This window comes from Giraffa tippelskirchi, chromosome 5, assembly GCF_054371585.1.
Source record: "Giraffa tippelskirchi isolate mGirTip1 chromosome 5, T2T-mGirTip1v1.2.pri, whole genome shotgun sequence".
In the NCBI taxonomy this organism is placed as follows: Eukaryota; Metazoa; Chordata; class Mammalia; order Artiodactyla; family Giraffidae; genus Giraffa; species Giraffa tippelskirchi.
Window position 1 is genome coordinate 16,375,314 of NC_137279.1, and position 14,940 is coordinate 16,390,253.

The 14,940-nt window shown below is 38.4% G+C and overlaps 1 protein-coding gene and 1 non-coding gene across 2 annotated transcripts in view; both read left to right on the top strand.

The window, feature by feature from the left end:
- Window positions 1–14,940, top strand: part of SHCBP1L (SHC binding and spindle associated 1 like) — a 35,685-nt gene that overhangs the window by 6,324 nt on the left and 14,421 nt on the right. Inside the window, exons 3-5 of the mRNA XM_081492532.1 lie at window positions 2,782–2,996; window positions 3,953–4,039; window positions 4,111–4,329. Coding sequence (XP_081348658.1) covers window positions 2,782–2,996; window positions 3,953–4,039; window positions 4,111–4,329 — 521 coding nt within the window. The remainder of the gene's footprint in view (window positions 1–2,781; window positions 2,997–3,952; window positions 4,040–4,110; window positions 4,330–14,940) is intronic.
- On the top strand, window positions 14,627–14,699 carry TRNAE-UUC (transfer RNA glutamic acid (anticodon UUC)). The gene has a single exon. It is a non-coding gene; the product is annotated as a tRNA-Glu (tRNA).

Consider the following 14,940-nt stretch of genomic DNA (forward strand, 5'->3'; position numbering starts at 1 on the left):
ATCAGAAAATTATTGATAAAATTCGAAATTTTTTCCTATGAAAATTGCCTTTTTAGTATAATACATCCACTTCCAAGCTTTTATCTAAGATTTTCCTTTTATAGGTATATAGGTTAAATATTGTAGCATATTTGACATCATAAATCTGATTGCCTTAAAGGTCAATTATCCTTTGTAGAAATTAATATTTGCAATCACAAATGGTACCCCTACTTCAGATAGATATTTCAAATCTGTGGTTTTGGTGACAAGAAATTGTGTTTGAAACTCATTACATTACACAGTATCTGAAAACAACTCAATTCTGTGTTATATAGAAATTAAGTTATGGTTACCTGTATATGTATGATTGAGTCACTTTGCTGTTCACCTGAAACTGTCACAGTATTGTTTGTTAATTGGCTATGCCCAATACAAAATAAAAAGTTTTAAAAAAAAGAAGGAAAGAAATCATGGTTAGGTAAGAAAACCAAATGCAGTCAATTGACCGTAACTTGATTCCTTTTAATAAATTAAGCACCAAAACACTGTATATGTAAAAAAATAAATAGTAATAATTTTATTGGACATGTATCTGAAAATGTTCAAAATATATTATTGGTAGTGTTTATTTTTTTCCGTTTTATTGAGGTATAATTGACAAGATTGTAAGATAGAGTGTATAACATGATGATTTTATATATACACATGAAAAAGTGAAAGTGAAGTCTCTCAGTCGTGTCCGACTCTTTGTGACCCTGTGGACTGTAGCCTACCAGGCTCCTCTGTCCATGGGATTTTCCAGGCAAGAGTACTGGAGTGGGTTGCCATTTCCTTCTTCAGGGGATCTTCCCAACCCCAGAGATCGAACCCGAATCTCCCACATTGTAGGCAGACGCTTTACCGTCTGAGCCACCAGGGAAGTCATATATACATATACTTCATGGCAAATAAATGGGGAAGAAATGGAAAAGGTGGCAGATTTTATTTTCTTGGGCTTCAAAATCACTGCAAACGGTGATTGCAGTCATGAAATTAAAAGACTCTTGCTCCTTGGAAGAAAAGCCTATGACAAACCTAGTTAGCATATTAAAAACAGGGACATCACTTCACCAACAAAGGTCTGTATAGTTCAAGTTAAGGTTTTTCCATGTGAGAGTTGGACCATAAAGAAAGCTGAGTGCTGAAGAATTGATGCTTTTGAACTGTGGTGTTGGAGAAGACTCTTCAGAATCCCTTAGACAGCAAGGAGATCAAACCAGTCAATCCTAAAGGAAATCAAGCCTGAATTTTCACTGGAAGGACTGATGCTGAAGCTGAAGCTCCAATCTTTTGGCCACCTGATGCAAACAGCCAACTCATTGGAAAAGACCCTGATGCTGAGAAAGATTGAGGGCAGAAGGAGAAGAGGTGGACAGAGGATGAGATGGTTGGATGGCATTACAGACTCAGTGGACATGAGTTTGAGCAAGCTCTGGGAGATGGTGAGGGACAGAGAGGCCTGGCACTTTGCAGTTGATGGGGTCACAAAGAGTCAAACATGAGTTGGTAACTTAATAACAAATTATCAATTGTAGTCACTATGTTATATATTAGATCCTAAAACCTTTTTCATCTTAGAGCTGAAAATTCGTACCAACTTCTGTAATTGTATATTTTGTGCTAATACTTAGTGTAATTTATTAATTTTTAAAGCTACTGTCAAGGACTTCCTTGGCAGTCCATTGGTTAAGATTTCCTCTTTCAGTGCAGGGTGTGCTGGTTTGACCCCTGGTCACACAGCTAAGACCCCATGACTCCCCGCCAAAAACCAAAACATAAAACAGAAACAATATTGTAACAATGGCAATAAAGACTTTAAAAAGAAATAAAACTTCTGTCAACTCAGTGATTTCATGAACTTATTTTCAGATGTGCTACAGGTTATCACTCCATTGTGGTGAAATGAGACAAGAAAACACAAGTGAAGCTAAATTTATTCAACCTAAGGACTTTACCTTTTTCTTTTCTCTTTAGGACTTAACTTTTTGATTATATCCATTGTACTTTTTTTGGTATTTTATAATACTGTCTTTTACTAATACTGTAATATAGATAATTAGTTAAGCTGCTCAGTCGTGTTGGACTCTTTGAGACCATGTGGACTGGAGCACGCCGGGCTTCCGTGTCCAATGTAGACAGTGCTGTTGTTGCTGCTACTGTTAATTCGCTTCAGTCGTGTCTGACTCTCTGCAACCCCATATATGGCAGCCCACCAGGCTCCTCTGTCCCTGGGATTCTCCAGGCAAGAATACTGGAGTGGGTTGCCATTTCCTTCTCCAATGCATGCATGCATGCTAAGTTGCTGCAGTCGTGTCCAATTCTGTGTGACCTTATGGACAGCAGCCCACCAGGCTCCTCCACCCACAGGATTCTCTAGGCAAGAATACTGGAGTGGGTTGCCATTTCCTTCTCCAAATATAGACAATAGAATTTTTTAAAATATACTTTCATGGCAAAATTAGTCCAAAAAAATTTTTAATACTACTGTTTTATAAAATCCAAAAGTCTGGCAACTCAAACTTAGAAATTATGTAGGAGACAGTTCCTCTCATGAACCTTAAAAACTAATAATTGTTTAAGAAGTAGTTTGAAAATTTGTGTTGATATTTTATTCTGTATTGATCTATTGTTATTATGTACGACGATTGTTAGAGAAGTCATAAAAATTTAAAAGAAGAAATTTTATAAGTAGCTCATATTTGAGGAAGAATCTTTGTGATTTACTTTCATTCACAACTACAAATTTTATATTTATCTTAGGTAACTTGTAAACCATGCCAAAGCTCATCATCTTGTTTCAAGGTTACTGTTTCTGTTGCTGAGCCCTTTTCTTCTAACATTGCAAATATTCCAAGAGATTTGGTTGATGAGATTTTGGAAGAACTAGAGCATAGTGTATCTCTCTTGGAAGTGTACCCTGTTGAAGGGCAAGATTCTGATTTACATGATATTGCTTTGGCCTTGGAAGTTGTAAGGTATTAGAACTTTTTACTTCTGAAAGTTCTCATATTAAAAACGTTGATTTAATATTTAAGTCTTGTTTATATATACTTTATTTAACTTTTACTCACTGCTGAATTCAATTTTTCTATTTTTAATGTACATATTTGTACCTAAAATATTCTCTCTTGTGGAAGTATTGTATGTGGGCAGTAAGTTTGCTGGTTTTTGATCTTGCATTTTACAAAAATTGGATTTTAAAAACTTCTAGAGATAAGTCACACTAAACTCTGGGGTATTCCTTGGCTTTCACTGATGAGACCCAGGTTCAATTCCTGGTAGGGAAACTAAGATCTGGAAGGCTGCATGGGGTGGAAAAAAAATAACCCAAAAAACAAAATCACTATATTCTTCTCATATTTAAGCATCTTAAATATATTAGATTTCATTTTTCACATTTAAAGGCATTACAAGTACCAGATGTCATCATCCCCATTATGATTGCTTCTTACACATTGATACAATTTGAGAGAAGCTATATGTAAGCATAATACAGAATACTGGGGGGCATGTCTTTATTTTCCTAATACTCCCCCAATATAAAATATGATTCTATCTCAGATATTATTTCTTTGGTAAACAATATCAGCCACAGTCTATGAAATGTGGAACATGAATTTTACAATCCCACTTCAAGAAACATTATCTGTAGTAACTTGAAATATAATGCAGATCATCTAATGTTTGAAGTTTTACTTTTAATATTAGTTCACTGAAAGTTTATTTTGAAATATTGATGATGGACAGGGAAGCCTGGCATGCTGCAGTCCATGGGGTTGCAAAGAGTCAGACACGACTGAGCAACTGAACTGGACTGATTTTTCTTAAAAATTAAGATTCATATAAAGGTTTCTGACATCAGGATATCTTTTTAATTATAAACATGGTACTGGCTGATTTTGATCACTGTCATCTCAATTTGATTTGTCAGGTTTTTTTATGACTTTCTTTGGAGAGACTGGGATGATGAAGAAAGTTGTCAGAATTATACTGCTTTGATTGAAGAAAGAATTAATTTGTAAGTATAGTTAAAAACTTACTCATCATATTATGTAAGATAAACATTGTCACTGTACTGATACTTTTCAGGTGGTGTGATATACAAGATGGAACTATACCTGGTCCTATTGCACAACGTTTCAAAAAAACTTTGGAGAAGTATAAAAACAAGCGAGTTGAACTCATTGAGTATCAGAGCAATATTAAAGAAGATCCATCTGCGGCAGAGGCTGTTGAATGCTGGAAAAAGTACTATGAGATAGTAATGCTCTGTGGATTACTGAAAATGTGGGAAGATTTACGCCTCCGGTAATAATTTGCTCTGTTTTTTGAAAAAATATTTATTTATTTGTTTATCTATTCATTTTTTTGGTTGTCGTAGGTGTGGGTCCTCATTGCTGTGCGCCGGCCATTTCCAGATGCAGCAAGTAGACGCCACTCTGATGTGGTGCGAGGGCTTCCCACCATGGTGGCCTCCCCTGTTATGGAGCTCAGGCTCTGGGTACACGGGCTCAGCAGTTGTGGCGCACAGGCCCAGCCACTACAGAGCATGTGGGGTCCTCCCAGACCAGGGATCAAACCAGTGTCCCCTGTATTGCAAGGCAAATTCTTAACCACTCGGCTACCAAGGAAGCCCTGCTCTATTTTAAATGGAAACAAAAAGATTGCGTGGTCATTCTTTTAAAAAAAAATTTTATTTATTTATTTAAATTGGAGACTAATTACTTTACAATATTGTAGTGGTTTTTGCCATACATTGACATGAATCAGTCATGGGTGTATATGTGTCCCCCATTCTGAAACCCCCTCCCACCTCCCTCCCCATCCCATCCCTCTGGGTCATCCCAGTGCCCCGACCCTGAGTGCCCCGTCTCATGCATCGAACCTGGACTGGTGATCTATTTCACATATGGTAATATATATGTTTCAATGCTATTCTCTCAAATCATCCCACCCCTGCCTTCTCCCACAGAGTCCAAAAGTCTGTTCTTTACATCTGTGTCTCTTTTGCTGTCTCGCATATAGCTTCATTGTTACCATCTTTCTAAATTCCATATATATGCATTAATATACTGTATTGGTGTTTTTCTTTCTGACTTATTTCACTCTACAATAGGATCCAGTTTCATCCACCTCGTTAGAACTGATTCAAATGCACTCTTTTTAATAGCTGAGTAATATTCCATTTGTATATGTATCACAGCTTTCTTATCCATTCGTCTGCCAATGGACGTCTAGGTTGCTTCCATGTCCTAGCTATTGTAAACAGTGCTGTGATGAACATTGGGGTATACGTGTCTATTTCAGTTCTGGTTTCCTCCGTGTGTATGCCCAGAATGGGACTGCTGAGTCGTATGGGAGTTCTATTTCTAGTTTTTTAAGGCATCTCCACACTGTTCTCCATAGTGGCTGTACTAGTTTGCATTCCCACCAACTGTAAGAGGGTTCCCTTTTCTCCACACCCTCTCCAGCATTTATTGTTTGTAGACTTTTTGATAGCAGCCATTCTGACTGGCGTGAGATGGTACATCATTGTGGTTTTGATTTGCCTTTCTCTGATAATGAGTGATGTTGAGCATCTTTTCATGTGTTTGTTAGCCATCTGTATGTCTTCTTTGGAGAAATGTCTGCTTAGTTCTTTGGCCCATTTTTTTATTGGGTCACTTATTTTTCTTGAATTGAGCTGCATGAGCTGCTTGTATATCTTTGAGATTAATTGTTTGTCTGTTGCTTCATTTGCTATTATTTTCTCCCATTCTGAAGGCTGTCTTTTCACCTTGCTTATAGTTTGCTTTGTTGTGCAAAAGCTTTTAAGTTTAATTAGGTCCCATTTGTTTATTTTTGCTTTTATTTCCATTACTCTGAGAGGTGGGTCATAGAGGATCCTGCTGTGATTATGTCAGTGTTTTGCCTATGTTTTCCTCTAGAAGTTTTATAGTTTCTGGTCTTACATTTAGATCTTTAGTCTATTTTGAGTTTATTTTTGTGTATGGTGTCAGAAAGTGTTCTAGTTTCATTCTTTTACAAGTGGTTGACCAGTTTTCTCAGAACGACTTGTTAAAGAGATTATCTTTTCTCCATTGTCTATTCTTGCCTCCTTTGTCAGAGATAAAGTGTCCACAGGTGCCTAGATTTATCTCTGGTCTTTCTATTTTGTTACATTGATCTATTTTTCTGTCTTTGTGCCAGTACCATACTGTCTTACTGACTGTAGCTTTGTAGTATAGTCTGAAGTCAGGCAGATTGATTCCTCCAGTTCCATTCTTCTTTCTCAAGATTGCTTTGGCTATTTGAGGTTTTTTTGGTATTTCCATATAAATTGTGAAATTATTTGTTCTAGTTCTGTGAAAAATACCGTTGGTAGCTTGATAGGGATTGCATTGAATCTATAGATTGCTTTGGGTAGTATACTCATTTTCACTATATTGATTCTTCCAATCCATGAACATGGTATATTTCTCCATCTATTTGTGTCACCTTTGATTTCTTTCCTCAGTGTTTTATAGTTTTCTACATATAGGTCTTTTGTTACTTTAGGTAGATTTATTCCTAAGTATTTTATTCTTTTCATTGCAATGGTGAATGAAATTGTTTCTTTAATTTCTCTTTCTGTTTTCTCATTGTTAATGTATAGGAATGCAAGGGATTTCTGTGTGTTAATTTTATCCTGTAACATTACTATATTCATTGATTAGCTCTAGTAATTTTCTGGTGGTGTCTTTAGGGTTTTCTATGTAGAGGATCATGTCATCTGCAAACAGTGAGAGTTTTGTTTCTTCTTTTCCAATCTGGATTCTTTTTATTTCTTTTTCTTCTCTGATTGCTGTGGCTAAAACTTCCAAAACTATGTTGAATAGTAGTGGTGAGAGTGGGCATCCTTGTCTTGTTCCTGACTTTAGGGGAAATGCTTTCAATTTTTCACCATTGATAATAATGTTTGCTGTGGGTTTATCATATATGGCTTTTATTACGTTGAGGTATGTTCCTTCTATGCCTGCTTTCTGGAGGGTTTTTATCATAAATGGATGTTGAATTTTTTTCAAAGGCTTTCTCTGCATCTATTGAGATAATCATATGGTTTTTATCTTTCAATTTATTAATGTGGTGTATCACATTGATTGATTTGCAAATATTGAAGAATCCTTGCATCCCTGGGATAAAGCCCACTTGGTCATGATGTATGATCTTTTTAATATGTTGTTGCATTCTGTTTGCTAGAATTTTGTTGAGGATTTTTGCATCTGTTCATCAGTGATATTGGCCTGTAGTTTTCTTTTTTTGTGGCATCTTTGTCTGGTTTTGGTATTAGGGTGATGGTGGCCTCATAGAAAGAGTTTGGCAGTTTACCTTCCTTTGCAGTTTTCTGAAAGAGTTTGAGTAGGATAGGTGTTAGCTCTTCTCTAAATTTTTGGTAGAATTCAGCTGTGAAGCCATCTGGTCCTGGGCTTTTGTTTGTTGGAAGATTTTTTTTTATTACAGTTTCAATTTCTGTGCTTGTGATGGGTCTGTTAAGATTTTCTATTTCTTCCTGTTTCAGTTTTTGAAGGTTTTACTTTTCTAAGAATTCGTCCATTTCTTCCAAGTTGTCAATTTTATTGTCATATAGTTGCTGGTAGTAGTCTCTTATGATCCTTTGTATTTCTGTGTTGTCTGTTGTGATTTCTCCATTTTCATTTCTAGTTTTATTGATTTGATTCTTCTCTTTTTTCTTGATGAGTCTGGCTAATGGTTTGTGTATTTTATTTATCTTCTCAAAGAACCAGCTTTTAGTTTTGTTGATTTTTGCTATAGTCTCCTTTGTTTCTTTTTCATTTGTTTCTGCCCTAATTTTGATGATTTCTTTCCTTCTAATAACCCTGGGGTTCTTCATTTCTTCTTTTTCTAGTTGCTTTAGGTGTACAGTTAGGTTATTTATTTGATTTTTTCTCTTGTTTCTTGAGGTAAGCTTGTATTGCTATGAACCTTCCCCTTAGCACTACTTTTACTGAATCCCATAGGTTTTGGGTTGTTATGTTTTCATTTTCATTTGTTTCTATGCATATTTTGATTTCTTTTTTGATTTCTTCTGTGATTTGTTGGTTATTCAGAAGCATGTTGTTTAACCTCCATATATTTTTATTTTTAATAGTTTTTTTCCTGTAGTTGACATCTAATCTTACTGCATTGTGGTCAGAAAAACTGCTTGAAATGATTTCAAGTTTTTTCAATTTACCAAGGCTAGATTTATGGCTCAAGATGTGATCTATCCTGGAGAATGTTCTGTGTGCACTTGAGAAAAAGGTGAAATTCATTGTTTTGGGGTGAAATGTCCTATAGATATCAATTACATATAACTGATCTATTGTATCATTTAAAGTTTGTGTTTCCTTGCTAACTTTCTGTTTAGTTGATCTATCCATAGGTCTGAGTGGGGTATCAAAGTCTCCCACTATTACTGTGTTACTGTTAATTTCCCCTTTCATACTTGTTAGCATTTGCCTTACATATTGCAGCACTCCTGTGTTGGGTGCATATATATTTATGATTGTTATATCTTCTTCTTGGATTGATCCTTTGATCATTATGTAGTGTCCTTCTTTGTCTCTTTTCACAGCCTTTATTTCAAAGTCTACTTTATCTGAAATGAGTATTGCTACTCCTGCTTTCTTTTGGTCTCCATTTGTGTAAAATATCTTTTTCCAGCCTTTCACTTTCAGTCTGTATGTGTCCCTTGTTTTGAGGTGGGTCTCTTATAGACAGCATATACAGGGATCTTGTTTTTGTATCCATTCAGCCAGTCTTTATCTTTTGGTTGGGGCATTCAACCCATTTACTTTTAAGGTAGTTATTGATAAGTATGATCCCGTTGCCATTTACTTTCTTGTTTTGGATTTGAGTTTATAAACCTTTTCTGTGTTTCCTGTTTAGAGAAGATCCTTGAGCATTTGTTGAGCTGGTTTGGTGGTGCTGAATTCTCTCAGCTTTTGCTTGTCTGTAAAGCTTTTGATTTCTCATTCATATTTGAATGAGATCCTTGCTGGGTATAGTAATCTGGATTGTAGGTTTTTCTCTTTCATCATTTTAAGTATGTCCTGCCATTCCCTTCTGGCCTAAAGAGTTTCTATTGAAAGATCAGCTTTTATCCTTATGGGAATCCCCTTGTGTGTTATTTGTTGCTTTTCCCTTGCTGCTTTTAATATTTGCTCTTTGTGTTTGATCTTCGTTAATTTGATTAATATGTGTCTTGGGGTGTTTTGCCTTAGGTTTATCCTGTTTGGGACCCTCTGGGTTTCTTGGATTTGGGTGGCTATTTCCTTCCCCATTTTAGGGAACTTTTCAACTGTTATCTCCTCAAGTATCTTCTCATGGCCTTTCTTTTTGTTTTCTTCTTCAGGACTCCTATGATTCGAATGTTGGGGCATTTCACATTGTCCCAGAAGTCTCTGAGGTTGTCCTCATTTCTTTTAATTCTTTTTTCTTTTTTCCTCTCTGCTTCATTTATTTCCACAATTCTGTCTTCCACCTCACTTATCCTGTCTTCTGCCTCAGTTATTCTACTGTTGGTTTCCTCCAGAGTGCTTTTAATCTCAGTTATTGCATTATTCATTATTGATTGACTCTTTTTTATTTCTTCTAGGTCCTTGTTAAACATTTCTTGCATCTTCTCAATCCTTATCGCTAGTCTGTCTGTAACTCCATTTTGCTTTGAAGATTTTGCATCATCTTTACTATCATTATTCTGATATCATTATTTTCAGGTAGACTCCCTATCACCTCCTCTTTTGTTTGGTTTGGTGGGCATTTATCATGTTCCTTTACCTACTGAATATTTCTCTGCCTTTTCATTTTGTTTAGGTTGCTGTGTTTGGGGTGGCCTTTCTGTAGGCTGGAAGTTTGTGGTTCCTCTTTATTGTGGAGGTTGCTCCCTGTGGGTGGGGTTGGACTAGTGGCTTGACTAGTGGCTTGTCAAGGTTTCCTGGTTAGGGAAGCTCGCGTCTGTCTTCTGGTGGATGGAGCTGGATTTCTTGTCTCTGAAGTGCAATGAAGTGTCCAGTAGTGAGTTTTGAGGTGTCTTTGTGTTTGGTGTGACTTTGGGCAGCCTGTATTTTAATGCTCAGAGCTGTGTTCCTGCATTGCTGGAGAATTAGCATGGTATGTCTTGCTCTGGAACTTGTTGGCTCCTGGGTGGAGCTTGGTTTCAGTGTAGATATGGAGGCTTTTGGATGAGCTCTTGTCAATTAATGTTCCCTGGAGTCAGGAGTTTTCTTAAATCCAAGTTTTGGATTTAAGCCTCCTGCCTCTGGCTTCCAGTCTTATTCTTACAGTAGCCTCAAGACTTCTCCATCCAAACAGCACAGATAATAAAACATCTAGGTTAATGGTGAAAAGGTTCTCCACAGTGAGGGACACCCAGAGAGGTCCACAGAATTACATGGAGAAGAGAAGAGGGAGGAAGGAGATAGGGTGAGCAGGAGGAGAAGAGGGGGAATCAAAAGGGGAGAGAGCAATCTAGCCAGTAATCAATTCCGTATGTCCTCTCCACAGTCTGGAACACCCACAGAGGTTCACAGAGTTACATAGAGAAGAGAAGAGGGAGGAGGGAGATAGAGATGACCAGGAGGAGAAGAGGGGGAGTCAACAGGAGAGAGACCAATCTAGCCAGTAGTCAGTTCCCTAAGTGTTCTCCAAAGCCTGGAACACCCAGAGAGATTCACAGAGTTAAATAGAGAAGAGAAGGGGGAAGGAGGAGACAGAGGTGACCTGGGGGAGAAAAGGGAGAGTCAAAAGGGGAGAGAGCAATCAAGTCAGTAATCACACCCCTAAGTAAAAATGGGTACTGAAGATTAGATTCTTAAAGGTACAAAATTGATAACAAATACCAAAAAGCAAAGATTAAAAATCTAGAGTAGAGGTTAGACTCTCAAAAATACAATATTAAAAATTCAAAACAAAATCAATTCCAAAAATTATAAAAAATATATATATATGAAATTTGCTTTAAAAATAGGGTCTTTTTTTTTTTTGCAAGGTAACACTAGGTTATCAAAATGAAAATTAAAGGAGTAATAAAGAACTTAAAAAGTAAAAAAGTAAAATAAATAAATAAATAAATGACAATAGTAAAAATATATCTAGGAATTTCTCTGGAGCTGTTGAGGGCAGTGTGGGGTCAGTTCAGTTTCAGATAGTTCCTTGTTCCAGCTTATACTTCTTCTCAAGGTCTATAGGCCCCTTCCAATGCTTAGTCAATGCTAATTACAGGGTTTTAATCTGTTGGACCTGTCACTTCCAGAGTGGTTCCCTCTTCTTTGTTTATTTTGGCTTCCTCGGTTTCAAGTCTCTTCAGTGTCTAATTTCCACCCTGACACAAGGGCAAAGGTGGTCACTTATTTAGGCTCACTTGTTCAGTTGTGCTGCGGAGAAGGAGGAACACTGCAAACAAATATCACTGGCGTGTGTGGGGGAGTGCTTGCAGTATATGGACCACACTGGGTTTACCCCAGCTCACGGTGGCATGTGCTTTCCTGGTCTACACTGCTCAAGCTCCAGGTTGCCCTTCAGGAGAACTGTCCAAAGCAGGCCCTGTGTTTCATGCACTTCCCAGATCTAAGCTGCTCAGGTTTAGGTTCTCGGGTACTCCACAAAGGCACAGACTTGGTTGGGCGTGCATTTTGCGCCCTTCTCAGGTCCGAGCAGCTCAGGTGACCAGGTGCTTGGCAAGCACACTGTCCCAAGTGGGCTGTACATCTTAATCACCTCCCCAGTCCCAGCCACTCAGTTTCCTGGGTGCGCCACGAGAACACCCTCTCAGGTGTGCTGTGTGTCTCCTCTGGGGAGCTGATTTCTGGCTGCAACCCTCCTGGCAGATGTCAACCGTCCAGAATCCCAGGAAGATTTGGTTAGCAACTGGGAGCCTGCTCCCAGTTTGGTGGAGGATGCCGTCTCTGGGGCAGATTGCCCCTCGTCTTCCAACTCTGGCTGCCTGCCGCCCCCCTGCCTCTCTGCCTCCGGTGGAGGAGGGGCCTGTCCGCAGCCAGCTAGCTCTCCTTTCGTATTTGCTCAATCCTTTGTTCTGTGAGTGGGCCAGTCTGTGCCTTAGGTTAGAGCTCGTGGGAAAGATCTCTCTCTCTCTCTCTTTTTTTTCTCTTTCTGGCTATCCCACAGTTTGGGTTGCTATCTCATGTTAGCTCCCTCAGATTGTCCTCAGGGCATTCAGGCCTAAGCATGCAACCCACGGCTCCCTGTCCAGCCCCCGCTTACTGGTGGTGGACGCAAGCTTCTGGGCTACTTCTCTGCTGGGAGTTGTGGTTAGGCACATATTCTGTGGGGTTTTTTTTCTTTCTCCCCATTATGTTGCCCTCTGAGGTTCCAAAACTCCCCACAGACCCACCAGTGAGAGGATTTCCTGCTGTTTGGAAACTTCTCCTCCTTCACAACTCCCTCCCTGGGATGGGTCTCCATCCCTAACTCTTTTGTCTCTCTTTTTGTCTTTTATATTTTGTCCTACCTCCTTTCAAAGAGAATGGGCTGCCTTTCTGGGTGCCTGGTGTCCTCTGCCAGGGTTCAGAAGTTGTTTTGTGGAAGTTGCTCAGCATTCAAATGATCTTTTGATGAATTTGTTGGGGAGAAAGTGGTCTCCCTGTCCTATTCCTCCACCCTCTTCCATGGTCATTCTTTTATCATATCACTTGTCATATATATCACCCCAATTGAAATAGGTTATAAAAGTAGATGTCTAATTTATGCGTTTGAACTGAGGTGTTGGAGAAGGCTCTTGAGAGTATCTTGGACTGAAAGGAGATCAAACCAGTCAGTCCTAAAGGAAATCAGTCCTGAATAGTCATTGGAAAGACTGATGCTGAAGCTGAAACTCCAGTACTTTGGCCACCTGATGCAAAGAACTGACTCATTGGAAAAGACCCTGATGCTGGGAAAGATTGAAGGCAGCAGGAGAAGGGGACAACAGGATGAGATGGTTTGATGGCATTGCCGACTAGATGGACATGAGTTTGAGCAAACTCTGGGAGTTGGTGATGAACAGGGAAGCCTTGTGTGCTGTAGTCCATGGGGTCACAAAAAGTAAGACATGAATGAGCAACTGAACTGAACTGAAATGAAATGAATTTATGAGATAAGCACAGGCACAACTACCAATGTTGGAAAATTATTTTTATATTACCTGAATTCATTGAAATGAGTGTTTTGGGGTTTTTAATTTTTAAAAATCTCATAGATCTAGTTCTTTCCATACCTTTCTTCTTTACCTTCTTACTTTTGGCCAAAGAAAAGAGTAGGTAGACATTGTGCACATATAAAATGCAACGTAGAGAGTGAGAATTTGTGGCATTTTGGTCTGAGGGTCTTCACCAGCTCTTATAGCTCAGGCAGCAAAAAAGTGCCATCTTACTGTTTCAAGGTGACACAAAGGACAGAGTTCAGGGCTGTCAGAATAGCTGGAAATTTAGTTGTGATATTCTGAAAGTGAGAGAGCTGCAAAAGGAGTGAGACCCAAATTTTGAGCAACAGAGAATCTCAGCAGAAAAATGAAAACTATAAAACAGAACCAAGAATTTCTGGATTTAGCTCTGACATGCAAAGAGCTTGTGAGTTATCATTCCTGTCCTTACAACAAGAAAAAAGCTGAACAAACTTGAAAATTACTTTCTTGGAACCATCAGAGAACAGAGGTCACAGGACAAACTGCCACCCTGAAATTTGGAGAAAGGTAAATTCAGAGAGTCACAGCTAAGATCTGCTTATCTTGAACAGAACCAGCTAGAGCCATAAATTATAACAACATTTAAATGGTAATTTTGATAGATTGCTGGATGCTAAATGATAACTAGTACGAAAGAAACTCACAGGGAGCTGCAGTTATTAAGGAGATCCCATACCTTTGTGGGGTTTTACCTCTAGGAGTCTCATTAGGTTCTCAGTGAAGAGCCAAGAAAGATTCTGTTATGACTCTGGCAGGGTGAAGGGAAAAGTAACCATTATGAAATATACCCAGAGCATTCTCCATAACAAAGATCTGCTATTCTCCAGGAGAAAAGTCTTTACCAAAGCTTTTTGCCACCTAAAGGAAAGGCATTTCTCTGACTCTAGTCCCTTCTAGCCTTCCTGTCAGGGGAAAAGAGGATTAAGAAACATTTGTGAAGGTCACAGTCCAGGGACATAGACTCAGTAAAAGACTGATAAGTAATCACAAGAGTATAGACACTTCCTCTCTGCTGAATCTTAAAACCATACCAAGAAGATTCCAGTATAATAACTGAAATATAGTTACAAGAGCTGTAAGACACAGACTCTTCTAGAGAGTAGTTTGGGGCTTCTAAAGGAAGGCCAAAGATATATAGAGGAGACAGAAATTGGAAATTACAGGAATTTGAAGCCTCTGACACCTAAAGCTAGAGCAAACAAACACAGGCTACCTCCTGGTCAGATTAATAATTAATCTACCTCACTTCCTGTTAGCCATGCGTGGGTTTCAACAAAAAATTATGATATGCTAAAAGGCAAGGAAATCAACCAAGTCTGAGGAGGGAAAGCAAGCATCAATAACAGACTCCAAGTATGATTTTGGAATTTACCAGACAGGAAATTTAAAATAGCTATGATTGGGACTTCCCTGGCAGTTGAGTGGTTAAGACTCTGCACTTTCACTGCAGAGGGCACAGGTTCGATCCCTGGTCAGGGAACTAAGATCCTGCATGCCATGCAGTGCAACCAAAAAAAAAAAAAAGTATCTATGATTAACATGTTAAGGACTTTAATGGAAAAAAGTATATAACATGCAAGAAAAAATGGCTAATGTTCAAGCAAAAGATGGAAACTATAAGAATGAATTAAAAGATCATTCTAGAAATCAAAGACACTGTAAATAGAAAGGAAGACTGCCTTTGAAGGGCTCACCAATAGATGGGACACAACTGAGGAAAG